At 42.6% G+C, this 17,878-nt stretch overlaps 1 protein-coding gene across 2 annotated transcripts in view; it reads left to right on the forward strand.

Moving 5' to 3' along the window:
• The window catches only part of NHSL2 (NHS like 2), a 261,179-nt gene that overhangs the window by 178,543 nt on the left and 64,758 nt on the right, over positions 1-17,878 (forward strand). For both annotated transcript variants that reach the window (XM_075835616.1, XM_075835617.1), the window contains exons 3-4: positions 12,490-12,641; positions 16,095-16,290. In XM_075835616.1, the coding sequence (XP_075691731.1) occupies positions 12,490-12,641; positions 16,095-16,290 (348 nt within the window). The remainder of the gene's footprint in view (positions 1-12,489; positions 12,642-16,094; positions 16,291-17,878) is intronic.

The raw sequence follows: 17,878 nt of genomic DNA on the forward strand, positions 1-17,878 counted from the left end.
TGATGGGGCTAAAGAGATGTTGTATGACCAGTCCCTTTGAATAAAAGAAGTGACATTATAAAGCCCTGTTCTTTCATCCTGTGAAAATGCTCAAGTTCTAAATTTTTTCCTCCAGTTCTCAAATATATTGCCCTCCAGTCCAATACAGTTCTAATTTAAATTCTCCCTGCTTTAACTGTTGTTAACAGCTGTGGACTGACACATTTGGCAAATGCACTTCTACGGGTTAATATGCTGTGGAAGGCAAACATGCCCCAAAAATAATAGATTTGGTAAAAAAAAATTACCACCCAAATACCATGATTCCGGCTATGAAAACCTAGCGGTACAAACACTCATTAAACCACTAGGTGAATACCTTAGGGGTGCAGTTTTCAAAATGGGGGTCACTTCTAGGGGTGTCAGATAGTTTTGCAAGCTCAAATCCTTTACAGGCATGGAGTGGGGCCTAGCAACTCATTCAAGCAAAAAATTATGTTCTGAAAGGCCAAAGGGTGCTTCTTTGCTTTGGGGTCACACTGTGTGGGCATGCAACAGATTACGGCCTAAGTGGGGGTATTTCTTGACACAGGAGAAACTAGGTAATAAATGTTGGGGTGTGTTTCATCAGTTTCATGTACTGTTTTGGAAAAATATGTCTTAGAAATTATGCATTTGTGAAATTTTTTTAAATGTTATTCTTGAGGGGTGTAGTTTCCAAAATGGGGTCAATTTTGGGGGTTTCTACTGTTTTGGTCCCTCCAGGGCATTGAAAACACGACATGGCACCGAAAACCATTCCAACAATATTTGAGCTCCAAATGGCACTCCTTTCCTTCTGAGCTCTGCTGTGGGTCTAAACAGCCGTTTATTACCACATATGGGGTATTGCCGTAATCGGGAGAAATTGCTTTACAAATGTGGGAGGGGGTTTCTCCTTTATTCCTTGTAAAAATTCGAAAATTCTATGTTTTTTCAGACACACAGTAGATTTTCATCTTCACAAACGAATTCTAATAAATTCAGCAAAAAAACAGTGGGGTAAAAATGTTAACTATACCCCTAGAAAAATTCCTTGAGGGGTGTAGTTTCCAAAATGGGGTCTCTTTTGGGGGTTTCTACTGTTTTGGTCCCACCAGTGCGTTGCAAACGCGACATGGCACCGAAAACAATTCCAGCAAAATCTGCGCTCCAAAATCCAAATGTCGCTCCTTCCCTTCTGAGCTCTGGCGTGGGTCTAAACAGCCGTTTATTACCACATATGGGGTATTGCCGTAATCGGGAGAAATTGTTTTACAAATCTTGGGGGGCTTTTTCTCTTTCATTCCTTGTAAAAATTTGAAAATTCTATGTTTTTTCAGAAACAAAGTAGATTTTCATTTTCAAAGACTAATTCCATTAAATTTAGCAAAAAAAAACTGTTGGGTCAAAATGCTAACTATACCCTTAGATAAATTCCTTGAGGGGTGTAGTTTCCAAAATGGGGTCATTTTTGGGGGGTTTCCACTGTTTTTGCATCACAAGACCTCTTCAAACTGGACATGGTGCCTAAAATATATTCTACAAAAAGCTGGCCCCAAAATCCCCTAGGTGCTTCTTTGCTTCTGAGGCCTTTGCTTCAGTCCAGTAGCGCACTAGGGCCACATGTGGGATATTTCTAAAAACTGCAGAATCTGGGCAATTAATATTGAGTTGCGTTTCTTGGGTAAAACCTTCTGTGTTACAGAAAAAAATGTATTACAAATGAATTTTGCCAAAAAATATGACATTTGTAAATTTCCCCTCTACTTTGTTTTCATTCCTGTGAAATGGTTAAAAGGGTTAAAACACTTTCTGAATGCTGTTTTGAATACTTTGAGGGGTGCAGTTTTCAAAATGGGGTGATTTATGGGGACTTTCTAATATTTAAGGCCCTCAAAGCCACTTCAGAACTGAACTGGTCCCTGAAAAACTAGCCTTTTGAAATTTTCTTGAAAATGTAGGAAATTGCTGCAAAAGTTCTATGTCTTGTAACGTCCTAGAAAAATAAAAGGACGTTCAAAAAACGATGTAAACATAAAGTAGACATATGGGAGATGTGAAATAGTAGCTATTTTGTGTGGTATTACTATCTGTTTTGCAAGCAGATACATTTAAATTTAGAAAAATGCTAATTTTTGCAAATTTTCTCTAAATCTTGGTGTTTTTCACGAATAAATATTGAATTTATCGACCAAATTTTTTCACTAACATAAATTACAATATGTCACAAGAAAACAATCTCAGAGTCGCTTGGATAGGTAAAAGCATTCCAGAGTTATTACCACATAAAGTGACACATGTCAGATTTGAAAAAATGGGGCTGGTCCTGAAGGCCAAAATGAGCTCGGTCCTGAATTATATATATAATTTTGACTATGTGATTTTTTTTTTTTTTTTATATATATATATAATCTATCGCTCACTGGTAAAATTAACCTAGCCTAAAAATTCTAGACTGTTCATGACTTTGACAGTGGGCAAACTTCCAAAATCAGCAAGGGATCAAATACTTATTTCCTTCACAGTACATGTCGCATTTTCTGCACAAAAATTGACCTGTGGTGCGTGTTTGAAAATATGATACATGTCAATTTATCTTGCGTTTCCGCTTGTGAATTGTTTCTGACTAGCTTAAAGAAAAATAAAAAGATCTGCAGCATAAAACCTGCACCTATTTCCGCATCAAAATGTAAAAACCGCACCTAAAAACTTATCAAAAAACACACTATTAGGGCTTCTTCAGACGAACGGGATATACGTCCGTGCAACGCGCGTGATTTTCATGCGCGTCGCACGAACCTATATTAGTCTATGGGGCCGTGCAGACAGTTGCGTGATTTTTACGCAGCGTGAGTTCGCTGCTAAAAAGTCACGACATGTCCGTTCTTTGAGCGTATTTCGCACATCACGCACCCATTGAAGTCAATGGGTGTGTGAAAATCACGCATGCCTCACGGAAGCACTTCCGTGGGACGCGCGTCATTCGTGCAACAGCTGTAAAACTATGAGGGTATGTTCACACGTAGTCAACAAAAACGTCTGAAAATCCAGAGCTGTTTTCAAGGGAAAACAGACCCTGCTTTTCAGACGTTTTTTTACCAACTCGCATTTTTCGCTGCGTTTTCACGCCGTTTTCGCGGCGTTTTTTACGTCCGTTTTTGGAGCTGTTTTCATTGGAGTCTATGAGAAAACAGCTCCAAAAACGTCCAAAGAAGTGTCCTGCACTTCTTTTGACGAGGCTGTATTTTTACGCGTCGTCGTTTGACAGCTGTCAAACGACGACGCGTAAATAACAGGTTGTCTGCACAGTACGTCGGCAAACCCATTCAAATGAATGGGCAGATGTTTGCCGACGTATTGTAGCCCTATTTTCAGACGTAAAACGAGGCAAAATACGCCTCGTATACGTCTGAAATTTGGCCGTGTGAACATACCCTGAATGAAAACAGAAAAGCACCACGTGCTTTTATGTTTATAAACATCCAAACGGAGTGTCATAATGATGGCGGCTGCGCGAAATTCGCGCAGCCGCGCATCATACGGGGCTGACACACTGAGCTGTTAAGTGCCTTTTGCGCACGCAAAACGCAGCATTTTTTGCGTGCGCAAAACGCACGCGCTCGTGTGAATCCGGCCTTAGGTGCGGATTTTGCCTGCGGAATTACCTGCGTTTTTTGTGCACCAAATTCCCCAATGTGTGTGTTGCAGAATTTGCTAGGGATTTACAGCAAATTAACCCTAAATTAAAAAAATGTTTTGTGTCGCCATATTCTGAGAGCCGTAACTTTTTCATTTTTCCATCAATTTAGCGATATGAATAGCGATTAAATATTGCAGGGCGAGCTGTAGTTTTCACCGATACCATTTTGGGGTATATGCGACTTTTTGATCACTTTTTTGGTGCGCTAAGGTGACCAAAAACCAACAATTTGCGTGTTATATATATTTTTTTACGCCATTAACCCAGCGGGTTAAAGAATGCTATATTGTGATAGTTCGGACTTTTAAGTACGTGACGATACTTTTAACATTGATTTAGGGAAAAAAAAATTTTTTTACTTTTAATACTTTTTTTTTTTTTGGAACATAAAAATACACTTTAACTGTTTTTTTTACTTTTTTTATTAGTCCCCCAAGGGGACTTGAAGTAGCGCTCCACTGCAATAATCATCCACTGCATGATATACTGCAATATTAATGTATTGCAGTATATCGTGATTCTGAGGCCATGTTCAGACGTGGCAGAATTTTTCCGCTGCAAATGTTGGTGCAGATTCGGGGGCAATTACGCAACGAATCTGCACCAACATTTGCATATTTGACAGGTAATTCAGACGTTGCAGATGTCACAGGGGAATTGCCACAGATTTCAGTTTTTGCATTGCAAAGGCTGAAATTCGCAGTGAAATCCCACTTCTTCTCCGCAACATAATGAGCATGCTGCGGAGGGAAAATTCGGCACCGCAGCCTAAATTCTGCACATTTATTTTCCGCAACGTCTGAACTAAGTTTCCTAAAAATGTATATGCCGGAGGCAGAGCTTCAAAGGAGTACAAAGATGGTGGACCTGAGGGCTTTCATTAGGCACCCAGGCTGCTATAACAATTGTTGTTAACAGCCGATCGTGCCGCGGGGAGGTTAACACTTTAAATGCTGCGGTCGCGATTGACGCGGCATTTAAGGTGTTAAACGGGCGGAATCAAAGTGATCATTGATTCCGCCCGTTGTAGTGAGGTGTCGGCTGCGTAACAGCCGTCACCAGCTGTGTATGGAGCGAGCTTAGCACGTGAGCTTGCTCTATACTTCCCATACATACTGTACCTAACCCTTATCTCGTACAGTTACGTGATATTGTGTTAAGGGGTTATATGTCAGCAGCACGTCCTAAATTCCATTTTTTTTCTGCTGCACGTGTATGGGATTTTGACAAACCCCATTCACATGAGTTAGGGCTTATTCAGACTAACGTGTTAATTATCTGTGTGAAGGACGTTTTTTTTAATGGCCGTCACACGGCTGCATGTATTTCTATGGGGCTATTCACATTGTCGTTGCTTTAACGGACCGTGTGAAGGGCCTTTAAAAAAATAAGACATGTCCTATTTTTGTGCATTTTCGAGGAACCCTCAATAGACTCAAGTCTATGAGGGATCTGTGAAAACGGATCCCGCACACGTGCCTTTCACACACGTTCGTCTGAATATTGCCTTATATTGTAATTTGTAGTGAATTTTCAGTGCGCAATCCGCACCAAAAATAGGAGACAAGTAAGTGGCCTTTTTCAGACGTCAATGTTCGGTGTGTGATATACGGACCGTATATCGGCCATATTTCCCGGACCGACCACAGTTCAGGGAGCCGGGTTTCTAGCATCACAGTTATCTTTAATCATAGGAGTCCCTCCCTTCCCGTGGGAATACTGTCCCCGGTCCCGTACTAAAAGCATCATTACAGTATGGGGCAGTATTCCCGCGGAGAGGCAGGGACTCCTGGCAGCAGCGGCGTAACTACCGCTGTAGCAGCCGTAGCGGCTGCTATGGGGCCAGCAGCATGAGGGGGCATGCCAGCAGCATGGGGCCACCCGCCGGCACGTTCCCCCCATGGCCAGAGGCTCCGCTAGCAGCCGCTATGGCTGCCACAGCGTGACGCCACTAAAGGGGTTGTTCCTTCAAAAGACATGCATCCCCTATCCACAGGATAGGGGATACATGTGGGATCGCTTGGACTCCCACCGAAAGTCCCCCGAAGTTCTCCATGACAAACCTTCCGGGGTCTGTCGGCAGCTCCATAGAAATTAATTGTGCACTGGTCGCGCTTGTGCGCATGCGTGACCAGCGTTCCTTTAATTTTTATTGAACTGCGCAGACCCCGGAAGTCCGAGGTTTGTCATGGAGAACTTCGGGGGACTTTTGGTCCCCCGTTCTCCTTATCGTTGTCAGCGATCACACATGTATACCCTATCCTGTGGAGAGGGGATACATCTCTTTTGTAGGACAAACTATAGGCCGTTTTGTTTTGTTTTTTGGGGTGGGTTGGCGGCTGTATGGTGTTATCTACAGGGGGGGCTGTATGGCGTTATCTACAGGGGGGGGCTGTATGGCATTATCTACAGGGGGCTGTATGGCGTTATCTACAGAGGGGAGGGGGTCTGTATGGCGTTATCTACAGAGGGGGGCTGTATGGTGTTATCTACAGGGGGCTGTATGACGTTATCTACAGGGGGCAGAATGGCGTTATCTACAGGGGGCTGTATGGCGTTATCTACAGGGGGGCTGTATGGCATTATCTACAGGGGGCAGGGGGCTGTATGGCGTTATCTACAGGGGGCTGTATGGCGTTATCTACAGGGGGGCTGTATGGTGTTATCTACAGGGGGGTTGTATGGCGTTATCTAGAGGGGGGCTGTATTGCGTTATCTACGGGGGGGCTATATGGCGTTATCTACAAGGGGGTTTATGGCGTTATCTACAGGGGGGCTGTATGGTGCTATCTATAGGGGGATGCTGTGTGGCGGAATCTATAGGGAGGCACTATATACAAGGGGGGGTTGTGTGATACCCAGGGGAGGGGGGCCCCAATCAAAAGTTTGCTATGGGGCTCAGTCTTTCCTAGTTACGCCCCTGCCTGGCAGTATTGATAACTGTGATGCTAGGAGTCCAGCTCCATAAATTGGGGTCGGCCTGGCAAATACGGCCGATACACGCTCCGTATATCACGGACCAAACATGGCTGTCTGAATAAGTCTAGTTACACAGTGCGGTCAAATCCCATTTTTTTGCCACAATTTTTGCAAAATCGCGGCAAAAACGTGATTTGACCGCACTGTGAGAATATAAACTAACAACACTATTTTTTCATGTTTTGTATCCTTTTTTTATGCAATTTTCGTAATTGGGGCACAAATTACGCTGTTTTGCCCGCAATTTTTATATAATCGCTGCAAAACTGCGGCATTTTATGCTGCGATTGTGAAAATCGCGGCAAAAAGCACTAGGGAAACGAAAAAAACAAACAAAAACATTTTAACATACTCTATATATTCTACAAGTGGGGTCAGGAGAAATGGGAAGCAGGATGGAGAGGAGGGAAACACTCACCAGCCTGCAGGTCCGGTCGGCTGTGTAGAGGAGCTGGCAGGGGGGCGGGATCTCCACACGGAGCTTCTGCTTCTCATGCTACATCTTCCCCGTCCAGTTCGTGAAGTTACAACAGGTCTGCAGGGTGCGTTGCGAGTTGGGAGGTCACGAGCGTTGCGAGGGAGGCGCGAGAATTGCAAGGGGGGGCCGCGAGGTTTGCGGGGGGGGGGCGACTGTCCAAGGGGGGCCGACAGTCCGGGGGGGGGGGGGCGGCGACGACAGCCCGGCGGGCCACTTTTCTTCAGCCATGTGGCTGGGCCCCTGACGGGAGTACTACTAGTACTGCCCTGACACTTATGTGTAATTGGCCATCAATGTTTTAGTTATTGAAAACCCCTTTAGGTTCTACATAATGTATACTTCTGTGATGTTCAACACATTTGAAATGATCATGCTTTTAATAAGTAGTACAAAGCTTAAAAAAATCAACACTGTACAACCGGAATTAGTATTGTTGCTGTTACTGTTCAATTTAACATTTGGAATTTAGAAACTGAAGGCTGACTAAATTGTAACTCGTAGGCATGGACAACTACTGTTTTAGTGTTAGATTTTTTTTTTAACAAAGGTTCTCTGATGTATTTTACATTTGGCTGGGGGTAGGTAATGCAGAGAGCATGTTCAAGGAGAGCTGCTTTAAGGGTTTATGGATAAAGGTTTTGTTGTATTGCAGCATGCTCTGATGCTCCAAATAGATGAGAAATAATGTATGGATACAATTAAAATGCTCCAATCCACCCATTATACAAAATATCTAGAAATACATCGAGGGATATGCATTAAAGCAACTAGCTGCAGATGGTCAAATAAAAATCCCAGAGTGACATTGATACTTGCAGTTGCATAATATTATAATCTACACAAAATGGCCAAAAACTGCCATACGAGCTTGTTGGACATCCCATTCCAAACCATAGGCGTTAATATGGAGATGGCACCCTTTTGTGGCTATAATACTTCACATGATTTTGGCGTGTGCCCATTCAGCCAAAAGTACATTTGGAAGGTCAGGCATTGCTGTTGGGCGAGGTCTGGCTCACAATTGGCGTTCCAATTCATCCCAAAGGTGTTTCATGGGTCATGGCCTTCGTGCAGGCCACAAAAGTTCCTCTACACCAAGCTTGTCAAACCTTGTCTTTTTGGAACTGATTTTGTGCTCTGGGTCACAGTCAAGCTAGAACAGGAAAGGTCCTTTTTCTAAACGGTCGACATAAACTTAGAAGTATACAATTGTCTAAAATATCATTCTATGTTGTAGCATTAATATTACCCTTCACTGGAAATAAGAGGTATATCTTAAATTCTGAAAAACAACAGAGACCATTATCCCTCCTCCACCAAATGTTACAGTAGGCGCTATGCATAGGTAGCGTTCTCCTGGCATCTGCCAAATCCAGATTCATCTGACTGTCAGATAGTAAACATGATTTCATGAAGCTCCTGATTCAAAGTTCTTGTGCATTTTTCACAACCAGAGGCGTTTTGGAACTCTGTAGTGAGTAAAACAACGGAGGATAGGCTTTTTTTTTACGCATCACGTGCTTCAGATCTGCCCCAAGTGGCACCATAGGCGTCTGCCTAATCTACCTACCCCTCATCCTGACCCTGAGCTACAGCAATGTAAGGCAGGAACGAGAAAAAAATATTTTTGGTTTACTTTTCACTTTTAAACAGTTTCTCTACCATTAATTTCCCATAATAATCTGTCCTTAACCCATAAATATTTTGCAATCTAGCGCCTGTGAATATTTTGTAGGACTTTCAGCAATTTATTATTTACCTAACATTGCCCTGTTGGAAACATAAACTTAAGAAAAGTAGTAGCATACATGGACAAATTTAGGCTACCTAAGCAATTGGGTTTTTTGGGGAACTCAAGCAGTTTAAAGTTCTTCTTTTGCCCTACCAATAACGGTTTGTCATCATCTCTTGTGATTTTGTGTTCAAAGACAGCACAGGCCAGAAACCAGCAAAGATCATTGTAACTGAGCATGCTTAATAGTTTTGTCAGATACAATTATTCCCAGATTCTGACCGCTGTGTATTTGATTCGATGTAAACGCCAGAGTAACCGTATCTCCTTGTGTGTGCAGTATTTCTTAGGGTAGGTTCACACGACTTATTTTCAGACGTAATTCAGGCGTTTTACACCTCGAATTACGCCTGAAAAACCAGCTCAATTACGCCTACAAACATCTGCCCATTGCTTGCAATGGGAATTACGATGTTCTGTTCCCACGAGCATTTATTTTATGCGTCGCTGTCAAATAGGGTGCGTAAAATGACGGCTCGTCAAAAGAAGTGCAGGACACATCTTGGGACGTTTTTGGAGCCATTTTTCATAGACTCTATTGGAAACAGCTCCAAAAATGGTCGTAAAAAACGCTGCGAAAAACGCGAGTTGCTCAAAAAACATCTGAAAATCAGGAGCTGTTTTCCCTTGAAAACATCTCCGTATTTTCAGATGTTTTTGGTTAAGCGTGTGAACATACCCTTACAGGTATTCTGTCACCAGAACAGACCCCTGTAGGTTAGTGCTTCTACTGTATTAGATGCTCTAAAGCAAGGGTGCACAACCGCAACCACAGATCCGGGCCGCAAACAGCCTGTGATTCTGTTCTGTGTGGCTCCCTACCATCAGGACACCGACACCTAAAAGTATATGCACACAAGTTCACAACCAATTTTCAGGCGTAATGGAGGCGTTCTACGCCTCGAATTACGCCTGAAAAGACGGCTCCATTACGTCTGCAAACATCTGCCCATTGCAATGGGTCTTACGAAGTTCTGTGCAGACGAGCTGTAATTTTACGTGTCGCTGTCAAAAGACGGCGCGTAAAATTACGGCCGCGTCAAAGAAGTGCCGGACACTTCTTGGAACGTAATTGGAGCCATTTTTCATTGACTCTAATGAAATACAGCTCCAATTACGTCCGTAAAAGACGCCGCGGAAAACGCGAGTACTTGCAAAATCGTCTGGAATTCAGATGTTTGCCGACGTATTGGAGCCGTCTTTTCAGGCGTAAAACGCCTCCATTACGTCTGAAAATAGGTCGTGTGCACATACCCTTACATGGCAGTTCTGATCTTTTTCCCTGCACTGATCATAGATATCACTCCAGGTCTAAGAAGATACATTTAAGAGTCCTCTATTTTTTTTCTTATATGTATATTCCATGTCAGAGCGAAAATTAGCGGCAAGCAATGTGTGACTTCACTGTTACAGGGTCCCTTTGTGGCTGGCACTAAGGATGTCATTGTGTGGCTGGCACTGTTAGGGTATGTGCACACGACAACGCCAAATACGTCTGAAATTACGGAGCTGTTTTCAGGAGAAAACAGCTCCTGAATTTCAGACGTTTTTTACAAGTGCACGCGTTTTTCGTAGCGTCCATTACGGACGTAATTGGAACTGGTTTTCATTAGAGTCAATGAAAAACGACTCCAATTACGTCCCAAGAAGTGTCCAGCGACGCGTAAAATGACAGTTCGTCTGCACAGAACATTGTAAGACCCATTGCAAGCAATGGGCAGATGTTTGCCGACGTATTGGAGCCGTCTTTTTAGGCATATTTCGAGGCGTAAAACGCCTCCATTATGCCTGAAAATTGGTCGTGTGCACATACCCTTATTGGGGCACTGCAGGGCTGTATGAGTTCTATTCTAAGCAACATAAAGGTACAAAACAGGCAAAGCTGTGTTATGCCTAGTGCAAGGGAGCAGTGCATGACTAGTATTTTTGTCATATCCCCTGATTTTATGGTGACTGCACACGCATGCTGCTCTCTCCATTGTAGTTTATAAGAGTTGAAAAATGCTTGGCTGTTTCTTTATTTTCCTGATAGGTGGTAGTCCCAATAGTGTAACCCCCACATGTCAGACATTCATTGTACATATTGTTGTTATGTCATAAATTTTCCAGAATAGGATACTTTTATTGCGGCTCTTGACAATGTACCCTTTGAAAATGTGGCCCTTGGGCCCAAAAAATGTGTGCACCCTTGTACTAAAGGAAATACATCAGCCAGTGCCATTACACTGCTAAACAGAGCCTAAATCCTTATTTAAACTGCACCTTTTATGTTAGTCAAACAGAGAGGCACCACTTGGTCGAGGCCACAGCACTTTAGTACCTGAAGGAGTCATAATTACAACCATTATTACATTGTTCGTGGTAGCATTCAGCAATAGTACCAACTGTTGTTTTTCCTATAAATCATATAGTAGATCATAATTATTGCAAAACGTGTACAAATAAATGACTAAGCATGGAATTGATTGGCCTACTGACAAAACAAAATGTTGCCTCTGAAAGGGTTAATGGCAAAATTTATAGTGTTCTAGGGAGATTGTTCCCTTTACAATGTAAATCGGATAATAAACTGTGGGGCTACATGGATTTTTATTTACTGTTCTGTTTACAGCCGCCTGTGTTCTGTCATGCTGCCGATACAAGCTATTGCAACACTGACTAAATCCCTTCTACATTCAAGTGTCCTGTTTGATGTGAATTATTGCTTGCTTTCTAATTACAAAACAGTGTCAGCGACAAGTACTGACAGACTGGGGGGGGGGGGGTTGACGTTATGCCATCAATAGGTCTGGGGGGAAACAATGATCAAACTCCCTTAGCCAGAGGGGAAAGAGGCTGCAAAGAGCCAGAGGAGTAATTTGAAGCACCTGGGCATTAATGTAAAATTAGAAGCAGGGCCTGCCATCCACCATGTGCCATTTATAATAATGGTGTTTTGTTCCTTGGCATAGGGTCATTTACGCCACCTCAGCCACCAGTGCCAGGTCCGACTGCTATCTCTGCATCCCTATAGATAGGTTCCTGCAAAGAGAGTCTCTTTCTCTGGAGGACCCAACGCATTCATACAATAAACAGACAGCCCACTGATTTCAAAGTGTACCGTGTAATGTCTAATATTTCCTGTGGCAGCGCTGCAGTTTATTGAACACTTGATGCTAGATTCCCACGCTGACTACAGCTTGTTTTTTGTGGCCCAAGCATCTGGATACTCTGTGACCAGCTTATCTTCAGGAAAAAAATGACATCCATATCACTGAAAGAAAAAGGCCATACTTAATACTCCGACAAGTTGAAATACCAGTGCCCAGCAGTAGTCAGACAAGCCACAATATTATATGAGGGAGCGAGCAAAGGTGCAAAGTACTGATGAACATCCACTCACACACCTACTATTAAGTAGGTGTGTCTACATAGCTATTGTATATGGATAAGGCTTCAGGGGACATTTCTAACAAAAAGGGATTGTCCAATGTGGACCCCCTTTATAATGTAGCAGCATTATCCATTTATTAAATATGTATCACTGTTCTTAATTTACAGGTGACTGTTTTGCAGAGGAATTTGAAGATCGGTACTTAGATACTAAGGTTACTGGTCAGACTTTTCGCTACTCTGCTTTATCACAATCTACAACTCTTCCTCAAGAAACTCCCACAAAGAGTACACCCAGGCGTCTTGAATTTGTCTACCTAGTAAGTATCCAGATTTCTTCCAAATATTTGCCAATGACTGCGCCATCATGTTTAGCATTCTAATTCTCATAAACTGATGTAACCACTAATAATCATTCTACAAGTAACAATACCATGCTGAGTGTGATATGTAATACATCTTATAAAGTGCTACATTGGTGATAACTTCTTAGTTCTGATACTGACACTTAAACTGGCCCTACTCATAAGACCATGATCGTCGGCAATCGTCCGTGGGTTCATTCATACGAATCATCCCACCAGTAACAGAAGAGACTAAACTCCCCGAACAGGGAGTAAGGTTAAAAAAGAAAAAACACACCTTATGGCTGGCACAAAGTGCCATACACATGTAGTTTCGGGCAAAATTTTCCAACCTGGCCAATCACATTTTCGTCAGACAGACATCTGCCGTCACGTTCATTTTTTAATTGATGGTTGGCCATAATCAGTCATTTCGGATTTATATTTCATGTGTATGGCCAGCTTTAGTTGACAATGAAATTATCGTCTTCCGTATGTATGTATACATTTATCAAGAATGAAAACCTACTCACAATGTGATGAGCATTAAGTAATAGATCAGAGCTCCCTTGCAAAGTAATTAAGAGTGGTATGGGATCTGTAATCTGCCAACATTAAAACTATAACTAATATCTCATATACAAGCAATCAAAATGTGGGGGAGAAAAATGATATAGAGCATAAAAAGAAACACACAACAGAAACAGATTAACAGTATAACAGGTAGGGGCGTAGCTAAAGGCTCATGGGCCCTGGTGCAAGAATTCAGCTTGGGCCCCCCAACCCCTCCCCAACACCACCTAACCTCTGCGCGTGCCTATGCCCAGCCGCCTTGCCCAACAGCCCCCATGGATGCTCCCACAGTATAATGCCCTTCATAGCTGCCTCCACAGTATAATGCCCCCACACAGTATAATGCCCACCATAGCTGACCCCACACAATATAATGCTCCCCATAGCTGCCTCCACACAGTATAAGGCACCCACATAGTGTAATGCCGCCATAGCTGCCCCCACACAGAATAATGCCCCCATAGCTGCCCCTACACAATATAATGCTCCCCATAGCTGCCCCACACAGTATAATTCCCCCATAGCTGCCTCTACACAGTATAATGCCCCCATACAGTATAATGCCCCCCATAGCTGCCCCACACAGTATAATGCTCCTCATATCAGCTCCAACGGTATACTGCCCATATCAGCTCCACATTCAATATAATGCCCCATATCAGACCCCCATACAGTATAATGCCCCCCATATCGGCTCCACATACAGTATAATACCCCTCCATATCAGCTCCCCATACAGTATAATGCCCCCCATAACAGCTTCCCATACAGTATAATGCCCCCCATATAATCTCCCCATACAGTATAATGCCCCCCATATAAGCTCCCCATACAGTATAATGCCCCCATATCAGCTCCCCATACAGTATAATGTCCTCCCCATATCAGCCCCCCATACAGTATAATGCCTCCCATATCAGCTCCCCATACAGTATAATGCCTCCCATATCAGCTCCCCATACAGTATAATGCCCCCATACAGTATGATGCCCCCATACAGTATAATGCCCCCATATCAGCCCCCCATACAGTATAATGCCCCACAGCCATATCAGCCCCCCATACAGTATAATGTCCGCCATATCAGCCCCCCATACAGAATAATTCCCCCCCCCCGCCATATCAGCCCCCCATACAGTATAATGCAGCCATATGTGCACAATAGAAAATTAATAAAATGACTTGCCTATCCCTGTTCCCACACCTTGTGGAGGATCCTTCTCGTCCTTTGGTCTGTTCTATAAGTGACTCGGCGCAGACTGGCGCGATGACGTCACTACATCGCGCCTGTCTGTGTCGAGCCGCTCAGGGCACAGTGAATGCTTGAGCAAGGAGCCGTCAGCTCCTTGCTCCAGCATTGAATGGAATCGGGACCTCGGTGAGTGACTCGCTATCCCCCGGAGGTCTTCACACGATCCCCCAGGAGGTCGGGGCCCACAGTTTGTAATGTATTGTATTGTGCAGTTTGCGGTGAAGGGAGGAGGGGGGCTGTAATTTAATGCCCACCTCCTCTCTACCGCAAACACAGACAGCACAATACAGTACACTACGAGCCCTCGCTGCAGCTCACCTGAAGACTTGCAGAATCTTCGGCACCGGCTCTTCCACACTGGCTGGAACGCCCCTCACGTGACGTCATGGTCACATGGTACACTGAGTGGGCCCCCAGGCTTAGAGGCCCGGTCACAACTGCGACAATTGTGACCCCTATAGCTACGCCACTGATAACAGGTATATATAAATATCCATTGGCACGGATAGGGGCTTATGTAAAATAGTGTAACTCTAGAGGTGAATGGAATAGAAATGTTTTATATTAACTTTTTATTGTCTTTGAAACAAAACAGAACTCTTTGTGCTGTTCTATATTTTTTTAAAGGAAACCACAATTTCTTAGATGTTCAGAGGAAACTTACATTGAGAACAAGCAAGGTGTCTACATTTCAATATTGATGAAAGACAGAAATTGCTCCACAAGCATCTTTTATGGATGCTTTCTACTGCACAGCAGCCATTGAGAGAAATTAAATGTGAATTCTTACTTGTGTAGTCTGATCCTGCACTCATACTTTCTTCCATCTGTCCTGTAATTTCTGCTAACCTACCAAATGTAACTATGGAGCCACACACAAGTATGCATGGAGTATGTAGACACAAAAAAAGTATGATATTTTTAATAAAAACTTTTTGCAAGAGTTGCTTCATTAACTTTTAGGACTAGACAAACTTAGGCTCTGTTCACAAAGCGTTCGAGTCCTATGTTCTCCAGAGTTCGTATCAAAATAAAAAAGGTTTTTATTCACCCATCAGTGAGAAAAAGATAGCAACTTTCAGTTCAAGCTTGACAAAGGCTGCATGGAGCAGCTGAAACGTTGCTATCTTTTTCTCACTGATGGGTGAATAAAAACCTTTACTATTTTGATACGAACTCTGGAGTGCTGCCTCTTCTTCCTATTTCATTTACACTTGTGGATTTACAAGTCGGATCCCTGGAGACTTGCACCCTGATACCCTAGAGGTTTGTGTTCTGCTGTGATGCCCATACAATCTTTGGATAGAGTCCTATGTTCCGCGTATCTACCGAGAAAGGTCCTAGCTTTTATGCTGAATCTATCCACTCATCCAGCGAATGTTAAGTAGTATCATTTTGGCATGCAGCTGGCTACAGGTAGACTACGATATTCTGTACAGAGCACTACAGTACAAAAACTTATACTGCATCGTATACATTTTTTTTTGGTTTTTTTTGCTATGGAAGCCTATGAATTACGTATGCTACAATATTTTAGAAATATTGGAGTAAAATCAAGTACATATTGGTCTTTGTTTTAATGACAGTATGTGTTATATCAACAGCCAACCAACAGAAGCGTGAGTGAAGATGAAACTACTACAGTAGGAGTAAGACCACGGGAGACTTGTTTGAGTCTACCTACCACTCCAGATAAGCAAGTGGCCTGGATTAAAGCATTCCCATTTCCAATCCCAGAAGAAAGACGGTGGCATCAGTCAAACTCCATACAGACTAACATTGTGCCTATAAATGTATCTGGTATGTTATAAAGAGCTTACTGTCATGGTCTACAGTCCTTGGTTGAGCCACTAGATGAATGCTTTGCTTGTGACTGTTCTTCAGTGTGCTTTCATTTTTACATTTGCAGTTTTATGTCAATGTCCTGTACTTTTCGTTGACCAAATCTTTTTTGTGACATGCAGCCACTGTATTGTCCATCAACGTCATATTATCATGGAGAATATGCTGGTTTAAGCTGAGTAGAAATAGACTTACACAAGACTAAGTCAAAGAAAAGAAAGCAATATCCCATGGTCCATGGTAACCAATCAGAAGCCTGCTGTAACTTTCACTTCCAGAATGGTAATGGGAATTTGATTGCTTGATTTAGGCAATAATGTTTTTATTTCACAATACAATTGATGCATGTCCCCATTGTCTTAACTGCCATAATGAATGAATATTCTAACCAAAGCAAGTAATTTTTGGGACATATCTTACTGGCCGGCTAGCAGGAAGTAAAAGTAACGATATACATGGTGGTTCCATAACAATTTAGCTTAGACTGTGATAGTCTTATAATATCAGGAGTAAACTGCTTAGAATATGAGCTTTTTGAGACAGATGCCTTGGTGGACTGAGAATTATCTCAGGCCTAGAAAAGTAGCAGTCAGGCCCCTTATCTCCCAGGACACTACGTAGCAATAGATGAAATGTCACTGTGACGAAGACCACTACTGCCTACATCCATTGGACAATGCATGGGACCAATGGCAAATATTGACAGACTTTTTCTTTCATGCTTTTTAAAGTTGGCTGGGCTTTACTGATACCAGAAACTAAACTGTATTGTTTTATGGGTTAGAGCTCCAGATCCCCTGCATCCATTCACAGAGTCATGGATGGTGCAATTCTGGCTGCCTACAGCTGCCTCTATGAGATCCAACTACACATATATTTTTAAAGCTTTAATTGAAGTCAATATTAACTGTACAGATTTGTATGTAAGGATCTACCAGTAGAATCTGCTGCAGTCTGCATGAATTTTATCAATTGAGTATGTCAGGAAGCAAGGGCAGTGACTGTTAAAATGGTCTGTCCACCCTAGACAGATGTGTCATTGAAAGCAACAGGGCGTGCCTATCCTAAAGGACTTCAGGAAAGGCTTGATAAAATAAAGAGTAAAAGGGCAGGTAGTGTCCTCTTCTATATACATTTATATATGATATATATAAATGTATGTATATAAATAATGAAACCCACACTATCTTCTTGGTTAAGAGGAAGGCCACAGCTTTTTTATAAATATACATGTATATATATATATATATATAACCTTTAATATTTTACATTAACTTCCATGCTCAGTGCCAAGCACTAGGCATGTGCTCCATTATTCACGATGAACCAGCGCTGAGCACTAACATTTGCCAGCTGTGACGACATAAAGCATACAATGATAATAAACAACATAACTTAGATAAATAGACCCAAGTACAAAATGGGTCCGGGAGGGTGGGACGCTGTATGCATAGGCCAAGAAGAGGTAGGACCCTTGTGTAACCCCTTATTTAAAGAGACTCTGTCACCAGATTATAAGTGCCCTATCTCCTACATAATCTGATCG

The sequence above is a fragment of the Rhinoderma darwinii genome, chromosome 8 (assembly GCF_050947455.1).
Source record: "Rhinoderma darwinii isolate aRhiDar2 chromosome 8, aRhiDar2.hap1, whole genome shotgun sequence".
NCBI classification, from domain to species: Eukaryota; Metazoa; Chordata; class Amphibia; order Anura; family Rhinodermatidae; genus Rhinoderma; species Rhinoderma darwinii.